The sequence below is a fragment of the Lactuca sativa genome, chromosome 9 (assembly GCF_002870075.4).
Source record: "Lactuca sativa cultivar Salinas chromosome 9, Lsat_Salinas_v11, whole genome shotgun sequence".
Classification (NCBI taxonomy): Eukaryota; Viridiplantae; Streptophyta; class Magnoliopsida; order Asterales; family Asteraceae; genus Lactuca; species Lactuca sativa.
In genome coordinates, this window is record NC_056631.2 from 221175620 (window position 1) to 221190083 (window position 14464).

General features: G+C 35.2%; 2 protein-coding genes across 3 annotated transcripts; one reads left to right on the forward strand and one right to left on the reverse strand.

Moving 5' to 3' along the window:
• Positions 1-2529: 2529 nt before the first annotated feature.
• Positions 2530-4320, reverse strand: LOC111883970 (NADPH-dependent pterin aldehyde reductase). 2 transcript variants are annotated; one of them, XM_023880297.3, is made up of 5 exons: positions 3990-4320; positions 3548-3617; positions 3270-3451; positions 2850-3022; positions 2530-2717 (listed from the first exon to the last, which is right to left on the reverse strand). In XM_023880297.3, the coding sequence occupies exons 1-5, from the start codon at positions 4248-4250 to the stop codon at positions 2648-2650; spliced, it is 756 nt and encodes a 251-aa protein (XP_023736065.2). In that variant the 5' UTR covers positions 4251-4320; the 3' UTR covers positions 2530-2647. The 2 variants fall into 2 exon arrangements, with proteins under 2 accessions (XP_023736065.2, XP_023736064.2); XM_023880296.3 differs by having other exon boundaries at positions 3270-3463; positions 3990-4318.
• Positions 4321-9447: 5127 nt separating this feature from the next.
• Positions 9448-13965, forward strand: LOC111883962 (zinc finger CCCH domain-containing protein 5). The gene is made up of 9 exons (XM_023880288.3): positions 9448-9926; positions 10096-10251; positions 10337-10471; positions 10549-10707; positions 12007-12099; positions 12266-12382; positions 12574-12648; positions 12742-12944; positions 13086-13965. The coding sequence occupies exons 1-9, from the start codon at positions 9549-9551 to the stop codon at positions 13768-13770; spliced, it is 2001 nt and encodes a 666-aa protein (XP_023736056.1). The 5' UTR covers positions 9448-9548; the 3' UTR covers positions 13771-13965.
• Positions 13966-14464: the final 499 nt, after the last annotated feature.

Sequence of the window (14464 nt, forward strand, 5' to 3'; positions counted from 1 at the left end):
ATTACTTACAAATTCAGTATTATTCAACATAGTCATTCAGATGTCCAACTAAATAGTAACAAATAGTTCGGAGGGTTAAAATGATCATTTTCATCATTCAGAGACAGACATTTAAATGTTTAACCAAACATCAATTAATCATTCAGATACAGATTCATAAAGAGCCTCTATATCATCCAAGCCTCTGCATCATCCAGATATGAATAATACAGCATCATCCAGATATGAATAATACAGATGCTAACAAACAACCCTTTAATTTTTTATCTTTAGAGTGTAATGTAAAATTTAGAGTGTGATTGGAGATGAACTACTCTATATTCTATTTCACTCCAAAGATAAGAGTAGAAAAATAAAATTTGGTTCTAGAAGCTCTTAGGCGTTGTGTTTCTTTTTTTCTTTCCTTTCATAGTCTCACTTCCATCATCTCAACCCATGATAAGTAAAAACATTTCCTAAAATGATAAGTAAAATCTTAAAAATGAAATTCTACAACTGCCGACTATAAATCATTCCAAGTTGACGTTTGCGAGCGAGCATTGCACTCCCGACCACTTCAGTCAAATGGTCATGTTGTTAAAGAAAAAACCACGTATTTTCCTCTTGTTTTTCCTTATTAGCTTTCTTTTGCTCTTGTTTTTCTTTGAACGACGTCAAATCGTACCGCGATAGTGCCATTTTCTTTTGCTCGGTAGATTCTATAATATGCAATTTATCAGCTCAGTATGGTTTTTTGTCCTCCGCCTCTTCATTGTTTGTATAGGCGAGGCCAACGATTTCAATGACCAATTCTGTTATTTTGGGAGTCTGTGGATGTCGTTTTCTTCCATTTTCGTTGGCTTAGTTGTGGTGTTTCAACAACGATTAATTCTCTGCGTTGAATTCAGATGAAAATTGTGCATCCGAAGAGGTTGTGTACGTGTTGGAGACATGTTTTGGTCCGTTTGGACAGAGGAGGGGCATTCTCACGTATTAATTCGACGGTTAACCATTTCACATGTAATTTTATAATCTCTCATTCCCCTTGTGTGGAAGCCGCTCCTCCAACGGTTTTTCAGTGCCGCACACCGGGGGAATCATGTATCGGCTATAACGCCTTCGAGCCGGTCCAAACTGGCATGACACTCTTTTAAGAGTGGAGAGATTTGTGGGGGAAGATGCGAAAGTTGGATGAGGTATCGCCGGTACCTTTGAGAACACCACTCCCCGACATATGGTACCACAAAAGATGGAAGTAAAAAAAGACATAAAAGCTAATATAACATCTAAATGACATGTGTGTCGAATGGTAGATCCCTCCACCCTTGTAAGTTGTAATCTTCATCTAAATTAAAATTGTTCTTTTTCTAATAATACTTTTAAACTCAAGCATATGTTGAAGGTTTTTGGTACTGTAACACAACAAAGTTTGACGAATTTACATATTTAGTCACTAAAGTATTTTTTGTGTTTAATAGACCATTAAAGTTGAATTTTACCTATCAATTACACAATTATATGTCTTGCAACTGCCGGTTACTTGAGTGACTAAATGTGTAATTCGCCAAACTTTGTTGTGCTACAGTACAAAAAATGAACCCACGTATGTCAAACCACATCAGCATGTCACCCGTAAACTGGATACTTGAGTATTTCCTAACGTTAAAGATCAGTTGAGCACAAAAAATACTTGAGTGACTAAATATATAAACCTTATATCCAATGGTGGACCTTTATTAAGTTTTTGTATTCTGTTCCATATTTGAGATCTGGTAAGGTGGTAAGCGTATGCAAAAAGACTCTTTCGCCCCACATTTTCAGTCTTAATATATCTATAGTATCATTATGATTATTAGTAAAATAATACACGAAGTTTTTAGAAAATACAAAACGATGGACAAAATGATATTTTTGTTTATGAAAGCATATAAACCCATTTACATCTTAGAAATATAATGCCGTCTCAGCGATTAAACAAAAGCTTTTTTTACTTTTGTCATATTATTAATTTTTATATTTTTATTTGGCAAAAACCTTTTATCAAACAACCTTTTCAATGGTAAACCTTTTAAAAAGCTTTTCTCAAAAGTTAATCAATTTATCTTTTTATCTATCTTAAATGTTCTATTAAATCCACTCATACAACTTATAATATTACCAACATATGTAGTATTTTCGGAGAAAAAAAAACCTTACATGACATTTATTATTAAAATTGAAAGAAAAAACATTATTCAACATTATAATGAAAAATCGATAAAAGATTATGTAACTGCATAATTTCTATTTTGTTTATTAAATCAATTAATTAACTAAATACAAAGCCTAAAATAAATCTAATATCTAAATATAGTTGGTGTATATAATAAAGGGCTAGTAAATGTAAATATCAAATGTGACAGAGCCTAAAAGACAAATAAAAGGTCAGGGAACATTTCTCCAGTGGTAAGCTTTTTCAAATAGTAAAAAGCTTTAAAAAAAACTGCCATGGGAGATGATCTCATTTAAAAAACATAAAGAAAATTGAAGAGAAAAAACAAAAACTGGATATAGAGAAGAGCTAAATTAGAAGGATCTTAAACCAAAGTTAAAAAAATTAATAATCTGGTCCTTAATAAAAGTAAAACAGCTATGCTTATCTATATTAATTTATAAAGTTGACATATATTTATACTGAAAGAGAAGCACCATTGTCAGCCACTGTAAGATTTAATATCATATCAGCTGCCTTTGGAGCCCTGTCATCAACAAATTACAACACAAATACAATCAATCACATAATTAAAAAAACATTTTTTTTTCACACCAATGCAAGATATAGCAACATACTGTAATTTTCCAAAAAAATAAATAAATAAATAAAAACTTACCATGAATCAGGTGCCTGATACATGCCAGATGAACTACCAAAGCAAGATTGAAGCATCTCAGTGTTTATTACCCCTGGATTAAGTGCAACAATTGCCATGCCAGCTGGCAGCTCTTTTGCCACTGACTTGGTCAACCCTTCAACCGCCCATTTTGAAGCACAATAAGGGGCCACCTGTTGCAAAAAGACATAAATGCCCTTGTCATTATATTAAAAAAAAAAAAAAAAAAAAAAAAAAAAACACCGAATTGATGTATTGAGACACTAACTCTTTTCCTACAAACTCCTCTCATGTTAAAATTTATTGATGAATATTGTGAATCTTGCTTTTGGAATTCAAGGATAAAATGGTCATTTAGTCTGATTCATATGGTTTATTCAGTCTAGAAAAGAAACAGACTTTATGTATACAACATTTTACCTGTGCTGCAGCAGATCTTCCCCACCCAGACGACATATTAACAAGAATCCCTTGTTTTTTCTCAATCATAAGAGGAATGAAGTGGCGTAACATATTTGCTATTCCTTTCAGATTAGTATCTATCACAGCATTGAATTCCTCTTCTGGAACCTCCCATAGTCTGTTGTTTTTGTTAATGGTGCCTGCATTATTTACTGCAAATAAGCTTCTGTTAGCTAAAGATGGTAATCAGAATTCAATTGGAACAATGGCGGTTGACGATTTCAATATTTCATTACCAATTATATCAGGTACACCTTTCTTCTCCATCACAACTCGTGCAAGCTCTTGAACTCCGCTATTTGAGCACTGAAAAGAAACAGTGAAAGATAATCATCAACATCCGACCAAGTGATTTGAACTTACAGAAATTTAAGCATAGTTGATATCGTTTTTTTCCGGTTACTTCTCTAAATTTGAGTCCAATTTGTGAGATTTATTTATCCCAAAGTGAAAACCCAGTGTAAACCCTAGATTTCCCCTCAGCGTTACATGCATCCTTACTGAACTCTGGAAATGAACATTGATTTCACAGCATCTGTCCTAATTCCTCATGAAGAATTTCTAGGTTTAATTTGGAGCGTAAAAAGAGGAACTTCTGGACCTTAGACACTAATCAGTGTCCATGAGCACAGTGAAAATGCAAATTCGTATGAGTTGTATGTAACAGAGAAGACGAACCACATCAGCGTTCAAGAATAGGTGTTTTTCAGAGGAGGAGGAAGAAGAAGAAGGTCCAGAACAGAGCTCCGATTGGAGAGAATCGAGTTTCTCTTGAGAACGAGAGCAGCCAATGACGGAATGGCCTCTCTTCGCGATTTCTACGGCTAGGGCTTTGCCTAGACCTCTGCTGACGCCTGTTATCAGCACCGTCTTTTGGGCAGCGACTGCACCACCACCTGTTAATCCGCCGTTCATTACAGCGTTCAACGCCGCCGTCATCCCCGATTTTCCACACCGACTGGTTTTCTTACAACTAGAGGTGTTCGTTATTTGGTGTACAATAAAATATTGATTTTTCATGCGAATAGTAAAATCGATTTTGTTTAAAGATGTTATTAATTTTATTTTATATTATATTATACCACTAAACTCTTTAGAATATAGCCTTGAGTAAATTACTGAAATCGTCCCTGTGGTTTGCTTTTGTTGTGTTTTTCGTCCATATGGTTTGGTAAAAGTTGCATGCTTGGTCCTTAACTTTATGTATGTAAGGGACGAAAAATGCAACAAAATCAAACCACATGGATGAAAAAAGCAACAAAATCAAACCACATGGACAATCCGAGTGCAAAAAAAAAGTTAGGGGCCAAACGTGTAATTTTGACCAAACCACATGGACGATTTCAGTAATTTACTCTATAGCATTACTTTTATATCATGTTTATTTGATTTTTATCTAAAACAAATAAATTTTGACATGGATATCACATAGCATAGAAAATTTCTATGGATTCAGAAAGTGGGACTTGGGAGTGGTAAGGCTCGATTCGGCCGCGTCCTTCGGTTGATTTGGCCGTCCTTTGCCACTATGGCAGGAAACACCGTTCTTATACTGTTTTGGGTGCAGTTTAGCTGCACCTCGGTAGTAAATTGCCGTGTTTTCTGATCGGTGATCAATGATTTGACCATTTGAACGGTTAAAATTTTTGAAATTCAATTTTTTATTTTTATTTTTTTTAAATATCTTTTCCTATATATAACGTATCATTTTTTTTTTACCAAACCACTCAAATTTCTTTTATCTCTCACCATATTTTTTTTTCAAAAACTTTCAAGATGTTTTTCAACAATCCAAACAATCAAAAAACACCTATTAGAAACTGTAACGTCCCAAAAATTCAAAGAAAAATTTTCATTTTAAAAGCACTTAAACCATACAAATGAGTTGTTTCAAAACAAACCAAAGTGATGATATCATTTAACATCAAAGTAAAATTCGTAAATAATCAATGTGGAAAACAGTGGGGGATGCTATGCAGTCACACCGAGCCCTTCCATCTCGTACCGGAAGTACCTGAAACCATAAACGTGAAACCGTGAGCACAAAACTTAGTGAGTTCCCCAAAATATCGCATACCATATATACATATCGGCCTAAAACTGTAACGAGTCTATTTCATCCGTGAGTCCCTTCCGACTCTCCGAGTCCCTTTCGACTCCCTCGGTATCTTTCAATCGGTACGAGTCTATTTCACCCCCATACAACTAAGCATATAGTCATAAAAGCAAGACTCGCAAAGACAAAAGACACCTACAAACATGTCGGCACATGTCACAAATAGAACTACTATCCTACAAACATAATCCAGTGGGTCGGTAGTGGTGCCTTCGACCCACGAGTACAATGAAGAAACTCACCTATTAGACAATGCTCAACTGCTACCACTCCTACTGTCGAGAGTACAGATGCTATACACTACCTGTACATCCATACAAGGTACACCCTTAACTTTCCTTCCAAAACTAAGGGTTTGATCAAAAGTCAATGGTCAATGTCATCGGTTAAAGTCGACTCTCCGCGTCGTGGCCATCCTTGGCCACGTCGTGGCCCTCAAACGAAAAAACAGACACGATTTCACCAAGTCGCCATGTCGTGTCAACCTAGGGCCACGTCGTGGGTATTGGGTTCAAAACATCTTAATAGGTTAAGCTGAATCCTCCGATTCCAAAGGTTTCGAATCTCAAATTTGGTCATTATTAGAGTGTAGGTGGATAAAGTTTCCAACTTTATCCCTCAAGACTCTCTAAGAGGTCTAGATCTCAAATCTTAGGTCAAAAAGGCAAAAACATGGCATGGGCTCATCCAAGAAGCACTTAATCCATTAAGTCATTAACCCATTCACTCCAGTGAAAGGTTGGTGCTTTTTAGACATGCATGTCTAATGCATGTTTTAGACTTATATTAGGTCAAAAATGCGGATTATGACCAAAATCTTATACATGGTTCAAACAACCAACCAAACTTCAGATCCAAACCATGAATTACTCCGAATGATCCAAAGAATCATAAAGTTGCAACCTTTATGAATCTCATCATCCCAACTAACAAGATCTAGAAGAAAGTGGGACAAAACTTAAGGTCTACCAATCTCTTATCAAAAAGGTGAAGCCTTGAACACTTATAATGTAACATTTCAAAAATCAAGGTAAAAATTTTCAATTTCAAAACCAACCCACAACCATAAATGTTTACAAAATATAATTCTCAAATGTCAAAATCATATATCAGAGTTTCCGAAAATCAAATCTCATAAAATCCGAAGGATGTGTACGATCAAACCTTTGTCTTGCCCCTATCCTTTGAAGTACCTGAAACCACAACAATTAAAATGTAAGCAAAAGTTTAGTGAGTTTCCCCAAAGTACCACACATAACCTTACAAATAACATCACGTATATACGACCATTTAGCCTGAATGGACCGAGTCGCAAGGCCTACAACCTATCTGAACCGCTCTACGGGCTTCAGCCTGACTGGACCCCTTGTCGAACCTTCAGTCTATCCTGACCGCCTCGTGTATCTTGGCCTTTTGCACAAAGAAAGACTAACTCAACCCAATAAACCATAACATGTCGACATATATAATAGCAACCAATAACCAACAAGTACATATAATCATACAGATCTACTAGTCTAACGCATAAACAATAAACACATGTAATTATACAAATCTACCAATCTAACACATACTCAGCATAACATTAATCCATTATATCAGGATACATAATCTAGTAGGCCGACATTGGTGCCTTCGACCCATAAGTACAGTGAGAAAAACTCACTTCACAGTCCAAAAATGTAGTTGAATAGATCACAACTCCAACTGTTGACTCTACTGGTCACCTATACAATAAACAGTGACCTAAACTCAATCTACCACTCAAAAATACCCAAAATGCCCCTAAGTTAAACTTGGTCAAACCCCTGGTCAAAGGTTAAAGTCAGAAAGCCAAAAAGTCAAGGGAAGTCAAAGCAGACTGAGTACACCCGCGTACTCGGTCACTACGCTGGGCGTAGTTACGACCCATGTAAATATCATGCAATAGGGAGTTGTACGTTTACAGATGGATATGTCCATCTGTGCACATGAAAGACCATCTACGATTTTAGCTTTTTCAGGGTATAAATACCTTAATTTTTTTTAGCACTCATTTTTCTTGATTTTTGTTGGGAAAAGTCTCTCGAACGGACTTTTCCAAGTGAAAAAAATTGTTAAAGTACAATATAAAGGTACAACCTGAACATAAATTAGTTTTATAACACAAATCATATTTATATCACAATTGTCTAACATATTTATATATATATAATATTTGCATCAAAAATCGGTAGGCTACAAATATAATGTATGGAAACCGAATGTCCAACCTCACAAATGCAAATGTACAAGTTCAAGATGCATTAGAAATCAAATTTTTTTTAACACAAATCATATTATTATCACATTTCTATCACATAGCTCCATCCGATATACTTTTCCTCAACATAAATCCAGAAAAATTAGTGTTCCAAAAAAATTTAAGGTACTTATACTCTAAAAAAGATAAAATCACAGATGGATATATACATCTGTGAATATACAACTCATTTATACACACTGCTTTAACAATTTGCACGTTCACAAATGAGAAGACAAAATCAGAGATGATCCTAATCCATCTACGATTTTAGTGGCTATTTTTGTAATATTGGGTTTTCTTTGGCTATTTTCTGTTGGATTAATGTCTAAGTTCATAACTATTTTGGTATGTACTTGACCCGATTATGAGCATGGTCCTTTTGGGTTGCCTTCACCATAACAATATGTAGGATGAATTAAGGAGAGAAAGGTTTAATTATGATTTATTGATATATTATAAGAATAATATATTAAAGGGGAAATCATAATGTTTAATTAATATTAGTCAAGAATTAATTAATAATTAATTTTGTGGCTAAAAGAGATTAATTAAACTTAAGAGACTTATTGTGTAATTATAAGATAATTACATAGATGGGCTTATGGACTCCATAGAAGGTGGAGTGGACGAATTCTATGAGGGAAACCCATTAGAAGTCGTCCAAGGCTTCTAAAGAAGGAGTCTATGGGTTGCTTAGGGCTTAAGCAGTCAAATTAGGGTTTCCTTGTTAGATAACCCTAATTGCCTAAGTATATAAGGAGCCCTTAGGCACCAAAAAACGTGGCTAACACTTGGATTAGGGTTTCCAGCCGTTTTTGGTGCCTCCCCTCTCTTTCCTCTTCATTATTGTTGCTTAGTGGTGTTTGTGACTCCATTAGAGGTGCAACACTTGAGGTAATAAGCTTTCTGAAGCTAAGGATTGATTGTTATTGCTATATAACAATCTAAGGTCAGATCTAAACCCTATTTTATGTTAATATGATTAATTGTATGCTAGATCTAGGGTTTATAGCTTTGGATATTCAATTGCATGTTCATTAGATAAACTAGATCCAAAAGCTATTAGGGTTTGCATGTACACCATAGGAATGATGTATTGTTCGAAACCCATCATTTTCTACAAAGAGATTAGGTAAAATGATTATTTTTGTAATTTTCTTGAAAAGAAATCATTAAGGGTATTTTGTACGTTTTAAGTCAAATAAGGACCAAAATCATAACAAATATACAGGATTGTCCGAGAAAAAAAAAGAGTAAATTACACGAATGGTCCCTATGGTTTAGGATAATTTGTACGTTTGGTCCCTAAATTATTTTTTAACTCGGAAGGTCCCTACTGTACATGTTTGTTTTTGTTATGCGCTTGGTCCATGTCTTACCTATAAAAGCTATTTTGCCCTTGATTTTTAATTTATTTAAATAAACACACCCCCAACCCCACCCCTCACCTTACCTTACCTATCCCATCATCTTTCCATATTTAATTAATAATCTTTTTAGACCAAATGTGTAACAAAAACAAACAATAGAGACCACGCACGTAACAAAAACAAATAGTGGGGACTTTCTGAATTAAAAAAAATAAGTTAGGGACTAAGCACGCAAATTACTCCAAACCATAATGACCATCCATGTAATTTACTCCAAAAAAAAAAAAAAAAAAAAGTTGGAGGACCACAAATTCAAATCCGATCGTAAAAAAAAAAAAGCTTTAAATCTGAATCAAAAAAGAAAAAAAAAGCTTTAAATCTGAATAATAAACGTCGTATTATCCCCTTCTCTCCGGCGAGGGTAAAAGAGAAAGTTAACCCTATTGATAACCAAAAACACTCGGAAGATGACGGAACCGGTCACCACCGGCCAAACAGACGATCAAGAAGTAGGAACGCCGGATAACATGGAGGAGAGGAATCCATCCCCGAAAGCTGTTAGCCGTAAGGAGAAGCGGAAGGCGTTGAAGAAAGACAAGAGGAAGCAAATAAGGAAGGAGCTAGCGGAGAAAGCTCGCACCGAGGAGGAAGCTCGGCTCAATGATCCCGAAGTGAAACGAAAGATTGAACTGGAAGAAGAGAGGGAGAAAGAGAGATTAGAGAAGGAAAGAAAGGAGTTTGAGGAGAGAGAGCGGATTTTTCTCGAAGAGTTACAAAAGAAGAAGGAAGAGGAAGAAGAAGAAGAGCGAAGGAATGCTGTTGAAAGTGAATCAAAGCCAAAACAGGTTCGTCTCTTACACTACCTAACCTCTCTTCTTTTTTGAATCTATTGATTCTACCCAATTTAGGTTAGAAATTAACGAATTGATTTGAAGGTTTCGAATTGAATTCTGGTTTGCTATTTACTTGCCAATTGAAGTGAACAACTGTTAAAAGTCCCGCATTATTTTGCAGGAAGGAACAGAGGAAGTCTCAAATGAAGATGATGATGAATGGGAATACATAGAGGAAGGGCCTCCTGAAATCATATGGCAAGGAAACGAAATAATAGTGAAGAAGAACAAAGTCAAGGTGAAAAAGAAAGAGGCCAATCAATCTATCCAAAAAGAGGTACACAAGTTAATAGCCTTTTCAGTGTTTCTCACAGCACACAATCACACAACCTCTTTAAGTAATTTCTCATTTCATTTTGCAGGATCCTGATAGACCTACATCAAATCCACTTCCTCCACAATCTGAAGCTTATGCTGCTTTCAAGAATGCACCCATGACTCCAACAGAGTTGCTGGACACTGTTGCCCAGCAAGTTCCAAACTTTGGAACAGAGCAGGTCAGTCTTTGGTTGCTTCATTTTGTTACCTTTTTTTTATAGTGTACTCAACTAGTTTTTGTTTGTTAATATTGCAGGATAAAGCTCATTGTCCATTTCATATTAAAACTGGAGCATGTAGGTTTGGTATGCGTTGCAATAGGGTTCATTATTACCCTGATAAATCAACCACATTGCTTATCAAGAACATGTACAATGGACCTGGGCTTGCTTGGGAACAAGATGAGGGACTTGAGGTCTGTTGTTGGGTTCAGCCTGTGATTCGTGTATCCTGATGAATATTTTGATAGTATTAATGCTTTATTAATTTGGATTTCATTTAACCATTGACCAATAAAACTAAATTAACTTGTGTGTGATTATGTGGTGTAGAAATCCTCTAGAAAAAAAACTATGGTTTAATTTTATCCGCTCTTCTTGTTGTTCTTGACTCTATGTAATCAGAATCTTTCCCAAGATCCACACTGGAAGTTCATGAATTTGGCTTTTTGAGGATTGGAGATAAACGTTATTAGCGATTTGTATCCTACAATCTCTCTAACTTTCTTGTCTTTAATATGTTTTCCATGGTAATATCTTAATTGTAATAACGTTATTATACAAGTAATTGCTTATATAATAAATTTTTAGATATTCTGACAACTAGTGTCTCTAGGGGTTTGAGAAAAGATCATTTTGTGTAGTTGTTTGCACCTTTGGATTCTAGCTCCTTAACCCCTTTAGGTGTCATATTTGTCATGCAATTGAAAATTTTGTACTCTACAAGCTTGAGCTAACAAATGACTTCAACATTGCCATCTATTTTTAGTATATGTATCCTTTCAATAGCTTTCAGGTAACAACTTACAAGTTTCCTAAGCAAATCAATTAGAAAGATTTGTGGCCAAAAGGACAATTATGGTTTCTTAGTTTTAGAACAGTTATGCAGGCCATAGTTTGTTTGATGAAGTCAAATTTCCTATCTGCCATTCTTGACTCTACTTAGTTCCTGTGCCTAAGCTTTTCAACTGTACTCTTCTCAGTTATATGGAATTTTATTGTAAAATTGAGTTAGCTGATGAGAATGAGGGCATTTTAGAAAGAAATAACTTATGATTTTTAGAATCCAGTATGATTAGGCTAAAACATGTGTGCCATTAAAGTCCACACACATATGCATATAGATACACAAATGTAGATAGGATATAAGTCTTTTACATATGTATACAAACATACATCTCGAATACATGCATGTATATGTCTGAATGTCTATATGTGTATACAGACATGAATACATTATAGATATACACCAATATATTAGATGGATATACCGTTGTGCATAGAAATTATACACACCTGTATATACATATTCACACATGCATATTCATTTTTTAAAATATGCATATGCCTGCACACACATGTCATATATATCTCGTACACATGCACATATATGTATGTATGCATATTAATCTATATGTGTGTTTGTATGCATTTTTTTTTTTTTTACATTTAATCATTTTGAATAATTGACTCTATTGATTTTCTGACCTCTACAGTATACAGAGGAAGAGGTTGGGCGCAGTTATGAAGAGTTTTATGAGGATGTACATACAGAGTTTTTGAAGTTTGGGGAAATAATAAATTTTAAGGTCTGTTGTATAAGTTATACATTCATTTCCTTTTGAAAACACTACACGCCATATTAATAGTTTTCAGATTTTATTTATTCTTTTTCTTTTTGTTGATAATAGGCAGTGTTATTGTTGATTTTTAGTTTGTGAGTGTTTGATAATGAGAAATATTATTTGTGATCAGGTGTGTAGAAATGGTTCTTTTCATTTGAGAGGAAATGTATACATCCAATATAAGTCGTTGGATTCAGCTGTGATGGCTTACAATTCTGTACATGGTCGTTATTTTGCAAGCAAACAGGTTTTTTTTTATTTTTTTATTTTTCAGATTTTTCATATTTTGTTGTCAGAATTACTTTCATTTAGTTTTGAAAATAGACCTACAAAAACTTGTCCAATTGTGTATCATGTAACAAATGGAGCCCTAGAGTTTTAGTTCTTATTTCCTTTAACAACTGCTTTCTTGATTTGGAATTGATGATTTTTTGATAGGTTAAATGTGAGTTTGTTAGCCTAACAAGATGGAAGGTTGCTATATGTGGGGAGTACATGAAATCAAGGCTTAAGGTATCTCCATTAATCAATATGTTGATGTCTTTTGTTCAGCATACCAATCACTACTTTTTGTTGACATTTTTTCTTCCTATTATTACTTACCAGACATGTTCTCGAGGGTCTGCTTGTAATTTTTTACATTGTTTCACGAACCCTGGTGGAGACTATGAATGGGCTGATTGTGATAAACCACCTCCAAGATTTTGGGTCACAAAGATGGTTGCTTTATTTGGTTATTCAGAAGACGACACCTGGCACCAACCAACTCCCAGGGACCAACATCGCATATTTACATCAGATAGAGTCAGGTTTGCCTTTTTCCTTGTTAAGTACTTCCTCGATAAATAGTGTTTAAAAAATATTTGAGAAAACCGGGGCCCACAACCATATCTCGTTTGTGGATTCTAACAGAATTAGTTTCGGTTTTGATGTTTGTTTTTTGTTTGCAGTTATCGCGAAAAAAGGCATCGGTCTATTGAAAAAAATCAACACAATGGAAATTCAAGTAGAAAACACCATGATGAAAACCACGTTCGAAAGAGCAGAAAACATGAACGCGATAAAAATTATGAACACGAAAATTCCGATTCTGATGGAGATCGGTTGAGGAGACATCATGAAGGTTCACAAACTCACTCAAGGCATAGTAGGAGCAAAGAGAGTAATTATCGTAAAAGCAAGAGAAGAACTCATGGTAGTAGTAGTAGTAGTAGTAGTTGCGATGAAGACTTTTACACCAAAAAACGACATTTAAACACGAAAAGTAGGTCACGACGTGCGAAAAATGTCTCGGAATCATCTAACGATGAAGAATCAGATGATGCCGAGTTAAAAAGACGTAAAGAACGGAAAACCAATTGTCAGAGGTCGAGAAGGCGTGGTCGTGATGGTGGCTCCTGTGAGATTGACGGAGAATCCGGCAAGGTGGAGCGGCGGCGGAATGGGAGGAGTAGGTCACGTGAGGGTGGTGGTGGGTGTCTCTCAGAGAAAATTGAGATGGGTGACCGTTGGGAGCCCGAAGGTTCTCCCGATGAATTGAAAAATTCGGAAGGTGATGGTAAAAGTAGTCATGGAGAGAACCGGAGAAGTCTTGATTGTGATGATAAGATGAGGGATAAGAGGAAGAGAATTTGAGAAGCGTCTAAGAAATGAGAGGATATAACAGACTGAGATTGTGTTTGACATATGTATTGGGTTTGAGACTGATGTCGATGGAACAAAATGGGGATTGCCTTTAACCTTGAAACTAGCATAAAGTGTTTGCCTTAGAGAACTTGCTTTATATGTATTAGCACAGAAAAGGAATACACGGCTTGAAACGTTTACTTCTATGTGTTCTTTGATAGATTCCAAATTATTCTCCTTCAAGAACCACTTAGAATCGGGTTCCAAATTATTAATCCTAACAACCGTTTACATAAACTATTTAAGATAAGTGGTCATTGGTTACTCATTTGCCTTGTCATTGCCAAATCAAATATTAATGTAAACAAGTTATAACATATATATTTTTTTCATATAAATGATGCAAAAAACTTAAGTGGTAAAATCTTTTCAAAAAGAGCTAAATGTGACCCGGTTACTATTTAATTACATGGTTTCACGATTTAAAAAAAAAAGTGTACGACGTAGGGCTTCATCATGCAATCATGCGAGCATTGTACTTTTAATTGTCATGGATTCTGACCGATAGATCTCCTAACTATACTTCAGCATGTACATGATGAACCCTCAAGGTTTCTGGTAACTTCACTCAGTACCCTCAAACAACTTCTTTACAACTAAAGCCCTTTAGAATCTCACAACTACACTTTAGACGTCCAACTTT